Genomic DNA, 24,109 nt, shown 5'->3' on the forward strand with positions numbered 1-24,109 from the left:
AAAATAAATTCCAGCACAGCGCTACAAAAGCCCATGAAATGACCCTTCACAATAGATAATGCTTTATAATGAACTCTGTTTGAGAGCTACATTTGGCCATTTATCTGTTCAATAAAATACCTTACTCACCAGTTGAGTAATAACATGGCATCTCTGCATTGCTTTCACAACATTTCAAATCCCGCCATCTCCGAAAAGCCAAGCCAATGTTTATTCTGGTTTTATTACGAGCTCTGTCGCGTTCTCTTTTTGCCAGCAGACAACTAACCTATGTCACTACCACTCCATAGACGCGTCAAAGTAGCCGGAGCCACTTTTCTCTATTTACTTATATGACAAGACACGAACGGGCGGGTGACGCATGTATGCAAGTTCCCACGAAACAATCCAGACAGGTTTAAAATATAAACACTTATGACAGGCTTACCATAGTGAATCAGGGTAAGACAAGAACATGTTTTGGAAGGATTGATGTATTGACTCATAGTTAATTTTGAACAAAAAAGTTACAGTGTACCTTTAAATAGTGACCATATAAATGCCAGGCCTGTACATGTGTAAGTAAACATCATTTCTCCTGCAGTGGAGGTGTCAGCGAGTACGTACTGTGTTCTGAGAGTGAAGGCAGCGCTAGTGATGGAGGTCGGCAAGTTCAGGCCCTTCGTGATCTCCCTCCACAACTTTTTATTTATGACCTCCACCAGCCCCCCCTTCTCTGTCACCAGTTGGTACAGCATGTAGAGGTCCAGCACCTGCTTGGCCATGATGGGAATCCTGTTCACTGGGGTCCCTGCACAAAAACAAACAGCTGCGTTGAGCGTCACAGCAGTTTGAAAATATACACTATAAAAAGGAAAGACACTCCCATATGAGTCTTAATTTGGGAAAATGTCAGCGTTTTTCCTAGGCAGCAGGATGTCGTGCACACACATTTGTGCTATAAAAAAACATGGCTGATAAAATTCTCACAGGTCATTAATGTATTAATCAGGAGAGGGTTTAACAGGTGTTGGAGAACATTTTCCAAAGCCAGTGGAGCGGGTTTATGTAAATGTATATGGGAACACATGCTTCAACAGTTCCAAGGCCGGATCATGACATGGACATGTGTTAGCACTCCCACGTTTATAATCACACATGTGAATGTGGGAGCCACAGCCCAAGTTCAGCATGATACAAACAGAGGAAACTGCAGTGCTTTGATATAAATACAGATAAACATCACCGTGGAGATGTGAAAGATGAGCTGGGTGTTGATGCGAGTGCATAAGGGGCATACTTGGACAGGTCTGAGTGATGAAGGTTAATAAACTGGATAAACTCTATAAGATGTCAAATGGAGATAGTTCTGAGCAGGAAAAGGGTGATTTTCTTTATACATACCTCTCTTCTGCATAAAGCTGAACAGATCGTCCAGGAACTCCTTCCTCTTTGGGTCACTGTCCAGTTCATAGAGCTGCATAAGGAAAAACAGACAAAAAAAGTTAAAAGCATAGTGTATAAAAATGTGTTCTGATCACTTCCTGATCAGGAATTGCATTATTTAAGCAGTAAAGCACAAGAGGCCATGCTATATTTTGAAGTCATGGCTAAACAGTACGGTTAGCTAGCAATAGGCTTTATGCCGGACGTACATGAACAAACAGGAAAAAAGGTCTCACTGCCTCTGCTTTAAGGAGAAAAATGTTGACTGCGGTGTGAACTGATACCGATATCTATGGACTTAAGGTAATCAGTTAACCTAGCTTGTTCTTTTTTTGCTGCCGTTTTATTCTATTTAAATATCTAAATGTTAGTAAGAAGAAAACTAAAACACTTTTAGATATCATGTATGCAATGGACATCGGTTAAGCTCATCTTCCAACTATGAAGGTATCTAGAGTAAAACGGCTCAATATTTAACGAAGCACATACAAAGACCTGAACCGGAAGCCTTGCGACCTGTTTTACAGAATATGGAAGTTTGTTGTGCATAACCCCCATTAAGTGCTTGAAACATATTCATTAAAGTCAAGTGCACTATTGCTTCTAACACACACTACACAAAAAAAATAAAAGGACATCTATCTATCCATTACAGCTGTTACCATGGCCATGTTTGGAACAGCATGCTACCATACTATGACCAACTAAACTTTCCAAAACGAGCAGTAAACAAAGCACATTGTGCAGAACAGTATACACAACAATGCAATACGCAAGACCTTACTTTTCCACTGCAGTGAATGAGCCACAAGTAATACCTGTGTCATGATGACTAGTTTTCGATTCAGTATTTGATCAATTACATTTTCTTATGATTTTATTTTTTATCTCAATATACACAGTATATGTGGTGCAGTATTTAGCAAGTATCAAGCTAGAACCTTCCAAAACATTGTCTGTATACAGTGATCCTATACACTATTTTGAACAATTATTGTTCATTTTATGATTCATTAATGAACACATTAAAATGTAATGTAAAATGGTATTTTAATCAGATCTTTGGTTTTAATTAAAGCAATATTATAAAGAAATGTGTGAATGCCTGAAGTACCTTTATGATAGCAGAAGCCACATCATGTGCCGAAAAAGGTCACGCTACTTAATCACGCACAGCCGGAAAAACAGTGATGGTAGCTGAGCAACGGGCAGCATTAAATTGCTCATTCTTTCCCCGTTCCTGAGCTCTCATTATAGCAGCACAGAGAGCTCTGTCTTCTATCAGTGGACTGTGGGGGGGGATTTGAGTGTAAAGGTAATGCTGGGGGCCAGGAGAGGGTTAATTACAGGATATATGCGTTTTTGAGGAGTGCCACACAATAAATCTCTCAAAAGGCTTGCCTCTTCTCTATTTTCAGTTGGGTACTCCGAACGCACCCTTATTTTTTTCTTGCCCATAATTTTACTATCTGTGTCCCTTTTACCTGCCAGTCTGTACAAAACCAGCCGCCCAGCACTCCATACCATTCTAGGTTTTTATAAGAATAGCTCCATGTAATGCTTAAAGGGATAGTTGACTCAAAAATGAAAATTCTGTAATTAATTACTCACCCTCATGTTGTTCCAAACCCATAAGGCTTTCGTTCATCTTCGGAACACAAATGAAGATCTTTTTGATGAAATCTGAGAGCTTTTTGTCCCTCCATTGACAGCCTAAGCAACTACCACTTTGACGCTTCAAAAAGTTCATAAAGAGAACGTAAAACTAATTTAGTTTAGTAAATAAAATAAAAAGACTCGCTTTTATTCACATATAAACATTGATCAGCGAACATAAACAGAAGCTCAACCAAACCTGCTTGGCGAGCAAGAACAAACCTCATTGGTTCTTGCAGAAGCTCAAATGTGCTGCGTAACATGAGAATGAACCTCATTGGTTTTCAAGCGAACATGCTTGAGCTTCCGTTTACCACAACTGATGAGTGAGTCGACGAATGTTTGTGGAAAAAAAAGCCTAAATTCAATCTGTTCATCATATAAAGCGATAGTATCTCTTCAGAAAATTAAGACTAAACCGCTCAATTCATATAGATTAGTTTTACGATCTCTTTATAAACTTTTTTAAGCGTCAAAGTGGTAGTTGCTTAGGCTGTCAATGGAGGGACAGAAAGCTCTCAGATCATCAAAAAGATCTTAATTTGTGTTCCAAAGATGAACGAAAGCTTTACGGGTTTGGATCGACATGAGGGCGAGTAATAAATGGAGGGACAGAAAGCTCTCAGATCATCAAAAAGATCTTAATTTGTGTTCCAAAGATGAACGAAAGCTTTACGGGTTTGGATCGACATGAGGGCGAGTAATAAATGGTAGAATTTTCAATTTTGGGTGAACTATACCTTTAAGGAATCCAAAGAAATTTAACAGTTTTGTCTCAAAAGACTCAAAGGCCTTAAGAACTCAAAACTGTAACTGCTCTTGATTCATTTCAAGTTTTGACAAAATAAAATGACTTATGATTCATCATGACATGATTATCACAAAATGTGATTCATAGAGTGAATGAGCCAGTCCAATTTAAACCAACAATGGGTCTTTCATATTGATTCTTTAAAAAAAAAACCTGGCTCACAAGAGTCATTAGTTTGTGAATTAGTATAGCAATGGAGAAAATACTATTAGAGTACTTCGAGTATGCGACATTCATTTCTTGTCATAAATAATAATTACAAGATGAATTCACAGCTATATTCTGTTATGTCTGAGGACATTATGTGTAAAAATGTAATGATTTTTCTTTTAGCAAAGTATTGAAACAAAGAAAGCACATCATAAATTGCATGGCTATTATGAAGTGACATCAAATGTAAAATGTGAGATTAATTGTTGAAGCCATTGCCATTTTGTTTTTTATATGATGTCACAGTCAATTGGGGACATCTAAGATTCCAGTTTCCATCTTGTGATTGCGAGTTTGAAAAAAAAAAAAATTTATATATATATTTTTTAAATTGGAATTGTGACTCAAATCTAGTATTGTGGCCACTCATTCAAGCTTCCTTAAAAAAGTAAGCAGGTAAATCAGCAGGTAAACAGGAACCAATCATTAATATTTTAACTCTTGCTCTGAGATCTCCCCCTCAGGGGACTTCAGCTCTCACCAATGGATAGAGCTATAGATCCTTTTGCCCCAAATTCTGCTGATACACCCTAAGCCCCCACCCTCACACCATGGAAACACATCTGTTTATCTGTTTTAAGTGGGTGGAAGCAGAGACATCTGACTGTACCTCAAATACAGGGTGGAGGAATGTACCTCAAATTCAGGGTGGAGAAATGTACCATAAAAGAGTCGGTTGGCTATGAATTTTAGGCTCTAAATGTTACATCAAACTTGGTGGTAAAATAGAAGTAATGACTGACATCAGAGCTATGCAAAGATAAACATCCAACATAATGAAGAACCTAACCGACAGAACACAAACGAGCATTTGCGTCCTTATTTGAATTCAGGAATGCACCTAACAATCACGTTAAAAGTAACAAAGATGTAATAAAGGTGTGAAATGCTTTTGTGGGTCAGTTTAACTTCTCAAAACGTATTCAGAAGTGAGCGAGTGAATGAATGCTGAATTGGATACCTTGGATTGACATTGAGAAGGTCTGACATTGTATTTCGATGACACGTGAGCTGTTGGCCTCGAAACAACGCAGCAACATTTCACACCTGCCAATCACCTCATGAGGCAGGCAAAACGACAATGGGGAGGATGGGCCGGAAATAAGTGAGGCCCAAGTGGGGGGAGGGTAACAATGAAAGCACAAAAGAACAGTATCGATTTCATGAAGATGCCTGTTCTCAGACGCCTCAATCTTACTTCATTTGAGTGATGGGGTTGCATTGAGGGCAAAGGAGACTGTGGTTTCTGTATTACTGAGAGAAACTAGAGGGTCACAACGTCCCTAGTTAAACCACGCCTAACCAGAAACACCTGCAGGGAACGAGAAATTGATTTCAGAAACCTGAAACTGAATTCTGGCTAAATTATTCAAATTTTTTTTTTAATTTAACCCGTACTGAAATCTGTGTGGGCTGAAAGTCAGTTCAAAGTTTCAAATACACTCAATAGATAGTATAAAAACACTGAGAAAAAAAAAAAAAAACTATCAACCACTACCTAAATTTAACTTTAATACACCACAATGAAGCATTTTATTTAACAATCATATTAACTGTTTGTTTTATGTTGATTTAATAATGAAGACATTCAAAATCGGAACGCCTGAAATATCTTAATGATAGAAGCAACATTATAACATTACTATTATTAACTAAATGAAACTGTTTAATACACCACATTGTATTTTCACAAGCTTTTTATTGAACCCAGGAGTCATCATTAAAAGGAATTCTAATGTCTGAAGTCACAGAAATAGAAAAAAGTTGCATAGAATGAACTACACAGATGACACAATTAACTGAAATTTCAGACGCCTGCTCAGACAGAAATAAAGAGAGCAAAAGGGATGAAACTATCTGCTCTAAAACAATTACATTTGGTATTGTAACAGCTCCAGTAATTTATCCTGTTACCTTCCTGTCTCGCAGTTTACCAGTTTACATGGCCTGTTCATCCCCATCAATTAGAAAGTGGTTCAACATTTGACTTCTGATCCCAGATTTGTCCAACTACCCTCATTTTCCAACCGTACGTACAAAAACATTTGTAAATAAAATGTGCGTGGGCGAACGGTTTCACAGAGATCATGATTCATAAATAAATGTACACATTTTTCTACATTTAGAACCACCTAAAACCACATGTACTGAAAAAACCCCCCCAATTCATTGTGGAATTAGAAAAAAAAAAAGTTTATCAAATGTAAGAAATTTCCTTTAAGGCCAAGAGACATTTCAGATTGATTAACAAAAAGCTTGAGAGAGAAGTGTGATGCAATGGAAAAAAGTGCTAGCCTAAGCTTTTCGGCCATCTTTGTTTACATTCCAGCGTCTAGAACCCTCAGTCTGACATCAGCTCAGAAGCAGCAGCAATGCCTGGACAATATCCAGCTATGAACTACTCTCCATAACAGCAATTCCTGTGCTCGTTTTCCTGCTCGGACATGAGTGAGTGGTCTGTGCAATTAAAGCTGTTTGAATAGTAGAATACCTATGGGAGATGTCTGTCTGAAATGAATATGAACACATGATGTCAAGTCTACATTAATCAGATGATTTATTCACTGTCTAGATTCCTTTCATGACTTCTTTTCCGAGATAGGAATAATTAAAAGGCTGACTGATATTAGGTCAGTGGTGAAAGCAAATCTGGGAATTAAGCAAATGATAGGCACTGATATGTTTCCATCAGGAACTGTGAGAAATTAATTTGTTTAAACAAAGAGTGGAACCTGGAGATACACATAACGGTTTGAACTACAAAATGTGATACCAAACATATTTAAAGCAAGCATACTGCGATTCTACAACTATAAAAAAAAAAAAGCACCGATACAAAACATAATTAGCAAGAGTTTACGGCAATTCAACAACAGGTCAAGCGATAAAAGCAAAACGATAATACAGAACATAATTAGCAAGAGTTTATGAAACCTTAATAACATGTGATAACAACATTGAAAATTCCAAATGTAATTAGCAACACTACAATTTAACAACAGAGTTTGACAGATAAAAACAAAGCGAGGACACCAAAACCAATTAGCAAGCGGGTAAGTGCACGGCAACAACAAATTTACAATACCAAGAGTAATTAGCGAGAACGCATGTAAATTAAAAATATAAAAAATCCATGAAATTTGTGAAAGCTAGTGGGATATATTGAGGAAACAATGGATCAAACAAGTGACTAAAACCACATAAAAAGATATATAAAGATTCCAAGCTCCACACAGCTTTGTGCCTTTAATGGTCACCCCCCTTCAGTTTGCAGTGAGCAAATCAATGTTTAATGTTAAAACCACTAAATGGCAACTGCCTGTGGAGGGTGTGATGAATTTTTAAAGAGCTCTTTTCTTTACTGTTCATCTGGGCTCCATTTGCCCTGCTGTTCACGTTTATAGCAAACATCAAAGTATACTTCTCCTTTTCTCAGGAAGTTTGTGCGAGAGGAAGTGTAACATTTTATGGAGCTACAAAATACGAAATATTTTACCTTCATATATGATATCATGGTAGTCTCTTATTAAAGAATAACAATGCATCTAGCTGGTTTATGTTTATGTAAACTAAAAGTAAATCCTCAAAATACAGTTGTGTGGGAAAGCCAGTTATCACCTAAAACCACAGAAAACAAAATAAACCAGATACAGTAGTATAGTATTATGAATTAAATGTATCATCATTTACTTGCCCTCATGTCACTCCAAACTCATGTGACTTACCTCTGTTGAACATAAAATAAGATATTTTGAGAAATATCTAAGTGCTTTTTTTGTCAATGGTATCGAAAACATTCTTCAAAAGGTTTGGAATGGCATAAGGGTGAGTAAATGACAGAATTTATTTATGGGTGAAAATTACAGTCTGACCTCTTCAGTATGACTGATACCAACAAGCAGTTGAATCATGCAGTGAATCACACATTTGAAATTAGTTCATGCAACTACTTTACTAAAGTAACAATATTACGCATTTCGCTTACATTGAAATTTAAATATATTTAGAATAAAATAATTAATGTAGTAAGTGACAATCACAAAATCAGTGACACTCCCTTTGAAATCCGATCAACTGTAGACTGTTTAGGGTTGCCAAGTACTGTAGCAACTGGCCACAATAATATAGAATGCACAGTCACAGTTCACAATAACGTCTTCAGCCATGTCGACCAATCAGAATTTAGCTTCAGAGCTGTTTGTTTTAAAAACATATATACAGTGCATTGCAAATGTAGTTCAAGTAATATAAATGGCTACATCCTGAAAAGGCTAAAAGCAATATTAAATAAATATTTGGCACCGTGAGCTCAGTTATCAGGAAATGCCACCATTTTTTTTTGCATAAAACCACCTAGACCGTTGGTACACATAGATATACACTCCTATATGACTTCAGCTCAGATGATTTAGTTAAAAAGAAAAGTCTCTTGGAGGTTTAGATGAAACCTGAGCACCTGGCAGCACCAAGAGGAAAATTTGCATAGGGACAAAAATCAGCCGCAACAAACGTTTAAGATCCAGCATGTGACTACATCTTATTTACAAAAGGATGAATTTAATCTTACAATATAAAAAAAAAAAAAAAAAAAAAAAAAAAAGGCAAATCACAACAATCCCAATGAATTTAAACCACAATCTTGGCCGGCAGCAAACAACAGCAATAAAGCCATCATCAGTGTGTAAATGATTAAGACATGTCATTTTTGATACCAGCGAATAAATCTGTTTTTTTTATTCAAGTCACTTAATGGCAGGCACAGATAGTTATGCTAGAGACTTTGGCAGCATGCCTTAAAACATGATTAATTAATATCTGTATCAAACATAATCGGAAACACAGAAGCTTTGTATTTATTTTGTCCGTGTCCCAGCTGGTTCAGGAGAGGGACCAGCTGTCAGCCTTTGACATGCTTGGTGCAATGCCAGAGGACAGGTTTACTTGTAGCTCGATGTGAGTTTTTACTTGAGAAATGGTTTTTATTTGTTAAAGTGTGCCAGAGTTCAGTTTGGAAAGGTTCCAGCTGTGACGGCCGATAAAGACATTGGCGGATTTTTTTTTTTTTTTTTCTGACAGGGTCCAGATTATCACTTTCCCTCAGGCACATTCCTCACTGCCCCCACCCACCTGCCTAAAATAAACCACAGGCCTTAACCCTTTCCACACATACTGTAGCACATGCTCAAACACTACAGTTTCCAAACAAACTAGTGTAAGGCTACAGGCAAGTATGTATTAAACCATTTGCGTGTTGTTGTAACTGGGTATATCATCCAGTTTCAGCATTCTCATATTCAGAATGGGGGCGGGGGTGTAAAGTATACATTATACAACCATTCAAATGCCACCCAATCATTGTGTAACATCTCAACGTACAGAGAGTCCTGCTCGTCTTGATTATGCAACTGCCCCCAATATTCACTGCCCACGTTTTCTGGCAACGACTTGATATGAAGATCAAGCTTCGAACTGAATGCTAAAACCCCGATAGCATTTCTGTCGCCCGCCAACCAACAGTTGTAAACCCCTGCAAACGCTTCACTCAGCACATCACATGGCCAGCATACACAAATCACATGACCTTGTTCTCAAGAAGGGTACAAAATGTCCAAATCAAACATGAGCATAAAAAAAAAAAAAACCCTGCACTGCTCCTTAACCGGAAATCTGTGTTTAGAAAATCCCTTAAGAAGGGTACAAACAGTCACAGCACTTTTGGAGCAAATGGTGAGTGTATAAAACAGTCATTATGGGAAAGCATTATTGCTACGGCATGGTACATATTCACAATAGAGCTACTGCATGACTCCTTTCAGTTCCATTCAGGCATAAAACCATGAACATATATGGCAGCTGTTTAATACACATCACCAGAAAGGAAATCACAATAAATAATAATCAAATTAAACTTAGTGACAAATCCAAGTGACAAATTAGTTTTTTAAGCCTGTTTTTTTTTTACACTTTACTTTATTAGATAGTATAGAGGAGAGTGGATAGGAGGCAAAGTGGGCCAGGATCAAAAGGGATTGGCTTTGACTTAAAGGGATAGTTCACCCAAAAGTGAAAATTCTGTCATAGATTACTCACCCTCATGTCAACGCTGTTGTGTGAATGCGCGTCTGAGATGAATTATTTTGTACATGAAGTGGTAAATTATGGGGGGGAAACAAAACACTCGCATTGCTTCATAAAACTGAGGTTAAACTAGTCACATGGATTATTTTTATGATGTCTTTACTACCTTTCTGGGGCTTGAAAGTGGTAGTTGCGTAGGCTGTCAATGGAGGGACAGAGATCTCTTAGATTTCATTAAAAAGATCTTCATTTGTGTCTCCAAGATGAACGAATGTCTTGCGGGTTGGGAATGACATGAATGTAGTAATTAATGACAGAATTATTATTTTTTTAATTTTAAAACAACCCTTTAATTGAGACAATGTTTCAATAAAAGACAATATCTCCAATCTGATCGCAAATATACCAGGGATGGCTTAGCATGATTTAAAAACAACATTAAATGGTTTCAAGAGCATTTTTTAATATGGCTTGCAGTGTGTAACATGTGGCTGACTAATTGGAGTCATTGTCATTGACAGCTGCCCACAGAGTAACAGAACTTTTCTTGTTTGTAGGAACTCATTTAAAGGGCGAGTCCTTCAACGTTCAAAGTTCATTTTGACAAACCACAAATATGATGCGTGAGATTCTGCATGATCCAGCGTTTGCCTTTATGTTCTGAGATAATCAGTAATTAGCCTATGTCTTGAAACTACTTCATTTTTAGGTCACAATTTAACATCATAAGCCACAGCCTGCACTTACGGGCTAAACCACAGCTAATCTATGTGACAGATAATGTGTGTGACTTTGATACATGGTTCAGGTTTAACAAATGGCAAGAACAAAAGCATGTAATAAAACAACTTTCAACAAAGTGGCTTTTTGAGAGAATGAATATCAGTAGCTACAGTCTTGTAATGAACACATCTAGTTTGTGATAAGTTGTGTAAAAAGCACACAAACATGATTCAAAATGCAAGTATTTTCGTGCGTGAAGGTCAGATTTACTCAATGTCTCTGGCTGTATATTGCTTAGTTCAGGAGTTCAGATTTCATAACTTAAGATCACAAAATCTCACACTCAGCATAAAACTTTGCAGCTTCAGTGAGGTCTTTTGGATATATTAGTCACGTTATTTCCTCAAGGATTGTACCCTGTCGTTGCTATCAAATATTTATTTGATACATTTGTTTTACTTTAACAAACTTCCCTGAAGAAGACTATAACATTGGCATTTCAAAGCATGTTTTTAACATATGTTTCCATTCCAGATAAATATTTGCACATTACGACAGCGAACGCAACAAATACTATTATTTACACTACATTTATCCTACACACCTGCAACCGTCCAGGTGTGCGAGGAGTGTTTATTTAACTAACATCTAACATCATTGTGGCAAGACCTGTTTCAGGTAAAATATACCCACAGTACCCACCTGTCTGAACTGCTCTTCATAGGTCCAGTCTGCGTGGTCCTGCCCATGGAGTGGCCCATGGGATGAATGAGCGGAGTGAGTCAATGCTCGCGGTTCGGTTTCAGAAGCAGGCCGAGCCTTTAGCAGGTGGGAGTGAGGGTGTAAATGGCGATGGGGTAAGAGGAGGATGCCTCTGCCTGGAGTGACAGCCTCACGGCCCGACGGCAGCCCTTCGTCACCAAGATCGTCATCATAGTCTTCCTCCATCTCACCCTCAAAGTCATCTTCATCCCATTTCTGTTTTCTGAAACACATTAGATGGTGAAATGTTAAAGAGGCAACACATGAGAGACGGTTATAAATTCAGGCAACTCATTAATTTAATGAAACCTTGCTATGGGTTCAATGTTCTCCAAATGCACTACATCAAAATTTCTGTGAGAAAATAATTTACGGAGAGCTACACATTAAATATATAGTAGGTGCAAAGTAGATTTGTACATTGTCTGAAGATATGAGGGATGTTTGTCCAATTTCTTTTTAGCTGGGGGGGGGGGGGGGGGGGGGGGGGTGATGAATAGATAAAACACATAGTTTGGATCGAGTTTGTAAATGCAACATTTCACATGTAGTTACAAATCTGACTAAAACCACGTTTTAGAATTCAGAATAGATTTAAAGTATTTTATTTCCCTCGACCCGACAAACACTATTGGTCAAATGTTTGGAATAATTAAAGTTTTTATGTTTTTGAAAGAAGTCTCTTATGCTCACCAAAGCTGGATCTATTTGATAAAAAAATACAGTAAAAACAGTTATATTGTGAAATATTATAACAATTTAATTTAAACAACTTTTTTTATTGTAATATATTTTCACATGCAAGTTATTCCTGTGATGCAAAGCTGAATTTTCAGCATCATTACTCATCGTCTTTAGTGTCACACGACACTCATGAAATTTCCTTCAGAAATCATTAAATCTTTTTTTCTTCTTTAAAAAAAAAAAAAATCCTACTTGCCCCAAACTTTTGAATAGTAGTGTATCAGTTTCCCCAAAATATGAAGCAGCACAAATGTTTTCAGCATTAATAAAAACAAGAAATGTTGCTTGAGCATCAAATCATCATATTAGAATGATTTCTGAAGGATCATGTGACACTGAAGACTGGTGTAATGATGCTGAAAATTCAGCATTGCATCACAGGAATAAATTACATTAAAATAGTTCTTTTAAACTGTAATAATTCACAATATTTTTGATCAAATAAATACAGCCTTGTTGAGCATAAAATACTTATTTAAACAACATTACATTTTTTTGACATTATTATTAAACTTTTGATTGGTAGTGTATGTAATGTAAACAACTAGCTCAAGCAGCAGCCAAAAACTCACTTGCATTCATTTGCATGTGACTGCCCACTTACATCTGCTCTTCCTCTTCAGACCCCATCATATCTTTGTATTGCTCCTCCACTTCCTCTTCCTCTTCCTCTTCATCATCTACATCTCCTCCACTGCTGTGTTCAGACATGGGGCTGTCGGCCATCTGAAGTCCAGCTGCTACTGCGCGCATCGCTGCTAGCGCCGCCATCTGCGCCTGCTCTGTGTCAGAGGCAGAGATTGATTTAAGCTCCTCCCCCATGGGGGCGGGGCTGCGTGATTGCCCCGCCTGCTCCATCAGCAGTTTGGCTCTCTGCTGTCTGTGCAGGTTCTCCATCACCGCCTGCAGCTTCATTGCCTGAGAAACAGGGCAAGCTGGGATTCTGGCCCCTTCACTTTCCCCCACACCCGAAAACAGACGGGACCACTTTTTATAACTTGATCCAGAGGCAGGGCTTCAGAAAACAGGAAGTGTTGGTCTTCTACTCGACAGACACCTGCAGACAGCTAAGGGGAAGATGATCCCCCACACACAGGGGCCTACCTGAGAGAGAAAATAACAGTAAAATTATATATTTAAAAAACTTTTTTTAGACTTTTGACAATTTTTGATATATAACAATATTTATGTCTTCGCTCTGGGAAAAACAACACGGCACATTTTTTTCATTTATTCATTTGATAAGTGGAACAATGCACAATGCAGAATATTCAAAGACTTCGGAAGCCACACATCAGCTAGGCTTTATACACTAGAATTTTTTATATCCATTCAAGTAGAAGTAATGACATGACGTAAATTTCAGACGCAGAGTTAAAATATAGGCTAGTGCAATTTGCCGTTTGAGTTACATTTATAAAAGGTTAATCGTCTTTTTTGAATCCTCAGTCCTCATTCACTGGAGATTAAAAAAATAAACAACTTCTGTGTTCCACTGAAGAATAAAAGTAATATTTAAACAATATGAGAATGTGTAAATGATTCCTGTAGTGTAAGAATAAAAACACAGTAAAATTACACATTCTCCTCACTGTTTTTTTTTTTTTTTTTTTACAAATTAAGACTATAACTGCAATAATATCACTAACATTTATTAATAGTAATTAAGAGCAATATTTAAAACTTTTTACATGAAAATTGCACACTCATTTTAGTGAATATTTTTTGAGTGATTACAAAAAAAAACAGAGTTAAATCAGAATTTTGAACTAATACAATGATCATGGAGCATTTGAAGTGGAAATCAAATAAACTTACCAAGTCTAACGGTGTAACAAGTGTAAATCAGAAATACCGTCTTCAGACTTTTACTAACAGGACATGACACAAGAAGGGACTATGAAACACACAGCCTATTCACAATCATTTTCGGTCTAATTTATCTTGTCCTATAAGGAAATCATCTTTCTCCTCACATTTGCATTTCACTATTTGTCATCAATCATAACCACACCTTAGTCGATTCACAGCACTTCATAAAAAAAATCATCATGACAGTGTCAACATGCCATGTGATGCTCCGTTGATTATATTGGGAGTGTTCGAGTTGTCTCACGTTACGGCGCTCTCTGTGTAAAAGGGAAGCATGACATCAACTTAGTCCTTTGATGCTGGATGTTAAATTTAAAATGCGTCTAAAATTTTGTTTACTCCATTCATTTTATATACCCTCAAATTTTGTTTCTTAAAACATCTCAAATCCCTTTTCTTTTGTCTTGTCCATATTGCGGGTCACGCAAGCAGGTTTGAGCTTCCGCAAGAACCAATGAGGTTTGTTCTTGTACGTCAAACAAGTACGATTGAGCTTCCGTTGACCATTGTTTATATGTGAATAAAAGTTAATTCGGCCCATCATATAAAGTGTCTCTGCATTTAGTTAAACCGCTTAATTGATTAAAAAAACCCACACATTTATGCACTTATGAACTTGTCCCAATGGAGGGACAGAAATGGCTGGTCTTGAAGGTTTCATTAAAATTTCTCCATTTGTGTTTTGAAGATGAAAGAAAGTCTAATGGAGTTTGGAACAACTCGAGGGCGAGTAATTGATGACAGTTTTTATATTTGGGTGAACTATTCCTTTAACTTATTTTCATGATTAAGAAAAACTGAATCAGGCACAGGCACCCTTAACAAATTGAGTAAAGGGGAGAGAATTCAGACGGACAGGATTTTGAAGGACTCTGGGAGTTTATGGGTTAACCCACAGAAATGGATGTTGGGCGCTGGCGATTGTGAAGTCTGAGCAAACACAGTGGAGATAAAGGCAGCACTAAGGGTCTAATTCCACTGATAATGAGTGTCAAGTTGGCCAACATCCAGATTCACCACAGGGGTCTGAAATCCATGCATTTACACCATACATTCAATATGGTATTATATTCTAGTCAGCTAGGAGTAAGAAATAGATAAGTCATGATGCAGATGGACAGAGAATAATGATTAATGTTTTTTTCTTTTAGGCATGTAACAGAGTAAAAAGTTCTTCAAACAGATACAGATAAATTAGTTTAAAAGGTTGAAACTTTAATATCTCTAATACCTGCATAGACTAACTCATACGTGCATTGCAAAGTAATGGAAATGAAACCGAGATGTTCTGGTCTGGTGACATTCTTTACTCTAGCACTGAGATCTCAGGATTATTAGAAACATCAGATCAGTTTTGTGAACTGCCACTTGTCAAGCTACAAGTTTCTCATAATGTGAAATGGATTCCATTTCCTTTCTAAACAAAATGTAACACGTTTTCCTAAGTTGATGTCACTTAACCATTAACCAAATAACTGTTTACCATTTTAACAAACTAACCATCTAGGTTTAATATGAATATGTATCAGTTTGGTTTTTAAGAAACAGAACACAGAAACCAACACTACTTACCAACACCAACACTAGTACAAGATTATTAGATTATTGTAATGCTCTACTGGGTGGTTGCCCTGCACGCTTAATAAACAAACTACAGCTAGTTCAAAACGCAGCAGCTCGAGTTCTTACCAGAATCAGGAAGTATGACCATATTAGCCCTGTTCTGTCAACACTGCATTGGCTCCCTATTAAACATCGTATACATTTTAAAATATTGCTGATTACTTACAAAGCACTAAATGGTTTAGCTCCGCAGTACTTGAGCGAGCTCTTAACGCATTATAGTCCTTCATGTCTATTGCGATCTCAAAACTCCGGCCAGTTGATAATACCTAGAATATCAAAATCAAATGCTGGCGGTAGATCCTTCTCCTATTTAGCACCAAAACTTTGGAACAGTCTTCCTAACATTCTCCGGGAAGCAGACACACTCTGTCAGTTCAAAGTTAGATTAAAGACACATCTCTTTGACCTAGCATTCACATAATACATTCTAGACTTCTATAATTCAATGTTAGGCTGCATAGATTAGGTCAGCCGGAACTGGGAACACTTCCCATAAATCCTGATGTACTCGTTACATCATAAGAAGAATGGCATCTATGCTAATTTTAGCGTCTTTGTTTATCCCGAGGTTTTCCCGCAGCCTGCCGGATCCAGGCCGTATCCAGATCTGACGAAGGACCTTCGCTTGGACCCGATGACAACGCAGTGCTGAAGTGCCAACTAGTCTCTCCCTATGGAGGATCCCTTTACCACTCTACAGATAAAAGTGTTGTCGGGAAAATTCGTTTTGCGTACCTACCCCGAAGTGACAAAATAAAATAAAATTCTGTATCAAAATTTATAAGGAAAGACCAGTACTTTGTTTAGGCTTGGTTTGTAGGGAATTACAAACCTGCGCACATATATTCAAACGCACATAACTATAGAACCAATTCTTAATGCGCATGTGAGCGCCATCAGCGTTTCTCACAGGTTCGTGTTTAAAGTCTGTGTAGAGAGAATTGTGTCGTCTTAGCGGCCCCTAATTTAATAACAAATGATCGTTGCGACGGAAGCGAATCAATCAAAACTAACTTTAGCTGGAAAATAACTTTATTAAAGAACCGCTATAAAGCCAAAACAATCTCTGTCACCTTAAATTATACGTTTATCTCTGTAAAGCTGCTTTGAAACAATCTACATTGTTAAAAGCGCTTTATAAATGATGACTTGACTAGTACGTAATTTCACATGACCAGTGTCAACATTTAAAATTTCTCATGTGTACTGAGAACGAGGCATCTGTTGATCACACAAATCAATCTGGTTATGACTGATCAGTTGTCGCACTGCATTAAATGAAGAAAAGCACACACAAATCTCTGTGCTTTCTAAATGCCTATAGTGGAATCTTAAAGGGGATTTTTTTTTGTGCATCATAGATCATTAAATGATTCCCAATGGGTCAAGCTCAATACTCAAGTAGATAGGACATTTATTTACACAGATGAAAATCTTTGATTGTTTTATCTTACAAATAGTTTATTCTGACAACTCTTCTCACTTTTTAAATGTGTCTTGCCTAGATCAACATATAAGCTCAGGTGACAATAGCTCATTTTGGCTGATAACCTGTACCAGTTCCAAAATCTACCAACACCATTGTCAAAGGAGAATAAACATTTTCTGCAGTGGTTGATCGATATAGGGTTCTCTTTTAAATTACTGATGCTGCAAACAAAATTAGACTGCAGGGTGACCAATATAGCCTAATGCCAAAATATATGGCATTATTATAAAAACTGACATGCACACATCTATGCTGCTGTAACAAGTGAACACATACACATATAAAGTTGGAAACTTAATTCACTGCAATATAAAACAGGAACTGACTGTAGATTGGCTTGACATATGGGAGAGTAAACATTTCAGTTAATCAAACATGTGGATGTGACTACCTAAAAATACAAAATAGTACCTATTTTTTTAATTAATGAACAAATTAGTATTTAAACCCCAATGACCTATTTATCTAAAACCCTAAAATGTTCTAAATATTTAGCCTACATAAAATTATGGGGTTTCATAAAGGGAAAGATGTAATTAAAGTGTGTTTTCTTTTTTTTTTAGCTTGTGTTGGGAAATGGAAAAACCCTTTACATAAAATTACAGCAAGAGATCCTGGGCTTGAACCTCAAGCATCGGTTTGATGTCTCTTGAAATGGTATTTTCAATGTTTCAGGGAAGGTGAGCCAATCGTGTAACCTCATTACCATCTCTTCAGCGGTTCCCATGGCGATGGCGTGTGTAAGGGCTGTGGGCAAATCTGAGGGCGAAAGCGTGGGCCTCCATATACATGAGATTTCCTTCCTCAGAACAGTAAGAGAACAGAAGTGCACATGATTTCACATTCTTGGCCCTATTCTTTTCAAACATAAGCAAATATGAGTGAATATAAAAGCAATGGGCTAAAGTGATGGGATCCAAAAGCAATACATTGTCATGATGTTTAATAGTGAACGCGCATATTGTCTAAAAACAACGTCTTCAACACCTTTTTCTCTTCAAGAACAGGATGTAACATAACATACCTTAAATGTACAGCCTCAAATGCGTCGATATGATGCAAGAAACCCAATTTGACAACAAAGAACTGAAAACGTGTGTCACTCAACACAGCTAGAGGAAGTCTGGAAAACACATATATATAGCAAATGCACTCTGCTAATGTAGAAAACATAGAGAAGGGTACATTTGGTATTCCTGAGAGCATTACCTCAAGCAAGGCAACACTTGAATAAAAGTTTTTCATGCTGCTAAGCAGGGGCAATTTGGGTATGATTTAAAAATATAATATATTGTTTGTATACTAGGGTAGGCAAGCCATGAGCAATACAGTAGGTTCAATTTTTTTTTTCAAATAGTTTAATAAAAATAATTAAAATAAAAGCGTTACAATAGTTTTTGCTATGGTACCGAAGTTGGTACAGAGGACCATGAAATTGTACTAGTATTTGTACTACAGACTACTGACCAATATTTACCAATATTTTGGTATTGTGTGACAAAACTAGCTACCACATTGGAATGAATGTGTTCCATATTTTTTTTAGATAGTGGACCGATATAATAGGAAAAATATGAAAAAGAATATTACGAAAATGAGGCTATAGGATTTTAGGAACAATAATGAGGAATAAATATTATTACAATATTATATTACAGTTTGTGTCAATTTGAGTATGTAGGAGCTCCAAGTGTAAAAACATATAAATGTATAACATTTAATTAGAAGAGATGGTACAGACACACATTTCTCCAAAGGATTTTTCTGTTATAATGCACTATTTTATAAATAAATTCAAAAAGGTAATTTATTTAAAACAATTACATTTTTAAATATATATATATATATATATATATATATATATATATATATATATATATATATATATATATATATATATATATATCTAAAGTTATTTATAAGAATTCTTTTTTTTACAATATTAGATTAAAATAAAAACACAAATCTCATTATATTACTATCATTCTTTTGCTAGCCATGACTGAAATCACCGTACAACAACCCTGCTCGGGTCTAAAGCTGCATTTTGGTAAATTGTCATCTTTGCATTCCAGAATCTTCATCCAGAATGTGAATGCGGACGCTGTTCTTTTACTCTTTATGACCCCCCATCAATAACAGAGCTCAGAGAGAAAGACAGCTTTGTAGACAATAGCACAATATTGTCAATTTTCAACTTTTACTAGCAAACATGCATTTGCATGTGCATGATTTAGTATTCAGGAGGAAGTGGGGGTAAGTTAGAACTGCCAATTTTCCATCAGTATTAGCCTGTAAAGTTTCTGCCTGCAAAGACCTGATGGAAATAAACTGGCAGAACGAGTCAGTTGGTAGTTTCATAAGGACTATGTTGTGAGTAGGGTATGTGTTTTGCTTTGTATTATAACCTAAAAAATCCAGTCTTTTCAGTTAATGACAAAAGAGTAAGCTTAATGCTGTAATTCAGCAAATCAAGTCAGTTGATTTTGTTTGTGTGCAACTATGATGGCAAACTGCCAGCCTTAATACAGTAGAATTGTTTGTTAACCAAATTTGACAATGGCCAAAAACGCTGCAGACCACAGGTTCGAATGATGCAGTTTCTGTTACAGATACAGAACATCTCTCCAAACATTGCTCCCGAGTTTCTCTGCAGAAAGAAAACCGAAGATCAGCTGGCTGGGATTCCCTTATGGCACACTCCCAAACAGTGAAATCATCACTTTTTTGGCAGGTGCTTGAGGTGAACAGCAGTGCACCACAGAAACGTTTTAATATGTGGCTTTTGGCAAAGGCACAGTTTGAACCCAAGCCAAGCCACTCAGCTGAGTCCACACAACCTCCTTCCAACACTCTGAATGGTTTTCAAAAGCAATGAACTGTCTTTTTATAGGCAATAGATTTAAGGCAGTGTGTGTCTATGAATGCAGCACACAAAGTTCCAAAAAGGGGGATTTGTAGCACACAAAGTATGTGACGCATATAAGGCCAACTTGTTTTCTTACCTCACTGTTTGTTTGTATAGCATTTTTGTTTCAATGGTGCTTTCTGTTTCACTTGTGTAAAGTGTTGCCCAACAGCCCTGTGCTAAAATGGCACACCGAGACACGCATATGGATTCATCTAAAAACAGAGCAGTTCCTTCCTTGAGCTGCGACACTAGATATCTGATCCCTCTCAACACTACCTAGTAACACGCTAAGCTGAAACCAGTTTGGCCAGCTCAGAGCAGAGTTTGCCAACCTGAAAACCAGCATATAAGATGGCTGATATGGTTGCTTCATTGTGATCACAAGTGTGACAGGATGCAGGGCCTCATTCCTGTGTGTACCTCATCTTATCAGTTCAAACCCCACACCCATTTATTTCACATACAAACAACCAAAGGACTTACTTAACAGGACTTAGAAAATATCACATATGCAGGTAACCAACACCCCGAGATACATAGAATATGTATGCAGTGCACACAATAGTGACTGATAAGATTTATTATTTGTTGTACTTGGATATAAACTTAATGCTAAAGAAAGGTGTGATAAGGAATTAGAACAAAATAAAATATAGAATTGTCTCATGAAATTTCGTAACATGTCGTGCGAAATGGCGCCAAACGACTAACAAGTTCCTCTCCTGGTGCCGTCCCTTCTGTTTGTTTTACTGTCATCTTTATAAAATATACCCTTATGTGTGTCATGCAAATATGCAGACAAATAGACTCTTTACACTATTACAACTGTCTCTAATGTAGCCACAGGATGGGTTACGTTTGCTAATGTAGAATCACGTCGTCTGGCTGGCTGGCACAGCAAAAACGGAACCACGTTATTAGAAACGCACGAGACATTCATCTTCATTGTGAAACTCACTTCCTGTGAACAAGTAAGTTTGAGACAATACCATCTCTATAGCCTCAGCTAGTATACCACTGAACACATCTTACACATCTAAAACTAATCCACTCTCTCAAACCAATAGGCTACATGAGATTTTTAATAGTGCCTAAAAGCACCCGCCAGCATACTAACAGTATTAGTTATTCCAAATAAAAAATTAAAAAATTTATATATATATATATATATATATATATATATAAATATATATATATAAAACATGTATAACATGTATAACAGTGTATGAGATAAAAACACCCCCTTTTAATATTGAAAAGTTTTCCAATTTGTCCAAAGATTGAAATGCAATGCCACAAACAACATACAAACAACTGACTGTAACATGCACTTTCACTTCTGTTGCACTTTTGAGTGCCCAAATATTGGCAAAAATCCAACACACACTTCTCATTTATCAGTCCAGAATCAAATTCTGTGGTTTGATTGGAGTCAACTAGTGTACTGATGTACAAGGAACTATTTTTTTCGTCCAAGATTAATTATAGAAATTGATATAAAATGTAAACATTGTGCATTGGAGTTGTTAATTTTTACAAATGACTATTGACTTTGATAAAATATATTCCCTCTAAATCACCTATATCAAGATTAGTATAAGTGGATAACGAATTAAATATCTTTTTCAGCTGCTGTTGCAAAAAAAAAAAAAAAAAAAGTGCACAAGTGCACAAGTGCGTGTAGAGTTTCAGTACAGTGTGTGATGAAGCCATGTGTAGTCTACACACGCAAATGGGCTTTTCTGTTTATGTGGAACAGAAATCGAATTAAGGCTGAAGAAATCTGCTCTGTGCAGATTTAAAGAGCTTATTAGAAATGGACAGAAAGAAATCAAATCAGTCTTAACCCACATTTCCAACAAGGCTATTTAAAAAGGTTTTGTTTACTCTTGGGAGTAATAGATATTTAAGGATCTAGAACTTTGAGAGGTGTTTATGCAATAAAAAAATAAAAAAACAACAACAGAGAGACCTAAATCCATTATTGCATACTGAGATAATGCACAATTCAGATACAAGTCATATCTCACACATATTATAAAAAGTGAACATATATAGCCAAAGTAGGTTATATATGATCCAATATACATTATATTTCATAAATAAGTAAGAGATAAACAACAACTGGTTCAATATTCTTTACATATATTACATACACTTTTTTTTATATAAATTATTTACTATCAGTTCTATTGATAAATGGTAAGTTGATGGGTCTCTAAAAACAGCCAACTATTTTACTACTGTGTGCTCTAGCATTTCCTTTTGTCATTTATTGTTATTGCATAATTATTCAACCTTAAGACACATAATTCTGAAGTGAGCAAAGAGTAACATTTTATATTTAACATTTAGACATAACCTTAAAAACACATTTAGAATGTAAAATAACTTTAGAATGGAATAGAAGGGAATTAATACTAATCATCGTTATTACTTATTATAACAACAAATAATTCACAACGAATATTATGGTTTCAAATTACTAGTCTGATGATTTTGTTTATTATTGTGTCAGCATTAAAGCAGAAATACAAATAAAGAAAAATATTTTCAATGATCAGGCACTTAAAAATTAACAATAGACAATTAATGTTTGTCTTGTATAATATTGTTCAGAGCATATGAACCAATTCTGTTTATAAAACTATTTGTTTTGCCTTTTAAAGGCACATTTTAATAAAAAATAAAAAAATCAATATACTACTTCCACATCCACAAGATCACAGATAATCGACTCGGATAAAAAAATTAAATAAAATCATTAAAACCATTACTTTCCTCATCAAAACTGCATCCAAGAAGTTATAAATAGTAAGAAATAGTAAATAAATAAATACAAATCCGGGGATTTACACTCATTTGCACGTATAAATCTCGTGTCTTGTCTGGTGGCACTTACTGTATGTGTTTGTTTCGTGTTTATTCGGATGGCAGTACTATATACAACTGGCAGTACAGTACAGTACAGTGCCATACTATATACAATATGGCAGTACACTATAACCAACTCTACTCTCATTACTATCAATCAAACACATCATCAGCTTTAAACAACAAAAGACAGAAAATAAAACTCATTAAACATCATTAAGTGTGATTATATGCCAGAGAGGTACTGTATTCCCCATATAGCCAACACAAACAGGAAAATGTGGATGTGTGATGAGAGGAAAAAAGACACTTCACTTACCAGTTTAACTTCCGTTTAGTTTTTTTCTTGGGAAGCGGAAGGAACATTCCTGATTTGCCCGTAAAAACAACACGCTCGCGACGCTCTCTTTGTCAATATTTAATCACAGTCACGAACACACGAGAGCGTATATATTCAATATGGACTGTGCTCTTTCTAAAATCACCTCTCTCTTCCTCGTTTGATTTCGATATAGAGGTTAATTTGGCAGTAACATCATATGTGCGTCTAATCTGAGGCGGTGCCCCGCGGTCGGAGAGTCAAACCATTGGTTGACAAACAGCAATCAGATGCAAATTCCAAACCTCTGAATCAATGGGGCTGCCTTCCCCCACTCTATAGGAAACATCTACAAATGACTCAACACTAAAATGACCTTTGCGCCGAAGATTTGTTTGGGCCTGGTGATATATTTGTGTTGATGTCCGATACCCACTTAGAAAAGCAGAGCCTTTAAACCCCAGTCCGTCTTCCTCTGCGTGAGGTGTATATATGTGTATAAATACATACATATATGTACGCTATATGGCGCTACCTAAACATTTGGCGACGTTCCCTGCCAGGGGCCCTTCCCTTTTATCACAGGCACCAATAATGTCTATCTAGAGT

At 36.5% G+C, this 24,109-nt stretch overlaps 1 protein-coding gene across 1 annotated transcript in view; it reads right to left on the reverse strand.

The window, feature by feature from the left end:
• arid3a (AT-rich interactive domain 3A) overlaps nucleotides 1-23,754 on the reverse strand; it is a 32,175-nt gene extending 8,421 nt beyond the window's left edge. The window contains exons 1-5 of the mRNA XM_084100789.1: nucleotides 23,501-23,754; nucleotides 13,014-13,513; nucleotides 11,606-11,888; nucleotides 1,384-1,456; nucleotides 607-790 (exon numbers count right to left, since the gene is read on the reverse strand). Of these exons, the coding sequence (XP_083956915.1) occupies nucleotides 607-790; nucleotides 1,384-1,456; nucleotides 11,606-11,888; nucleotides 13,014-13,324 (851 nt within the window). The 5' untranslated portion in view covers nucleotides 13,325-13,513; nucleotides 23,501-23,754. The remainder of the gene's footprint in view (nucleotides 1-606; nucleotides 791-1,383; nucleotides 1,457-11,605; nucleotides 11,889-13,013; nucleotides 13,514-23,500) is intronic.
• Between the last annotated feature and the right edge of the window lie 355 nt (nucleotides 23,755-24,109).

This window comes from Abramis brama (assembly GCF_963993115.1).
Source record: "Abramis brama genome assembly, chromosome: 23".
Classification (NCBI taxonomy): Eukaryota; Metazoa; Chordata; class Actinopteri; order Cypriniformes; family Leuciscidae; genus Abramis; species Abramis brama.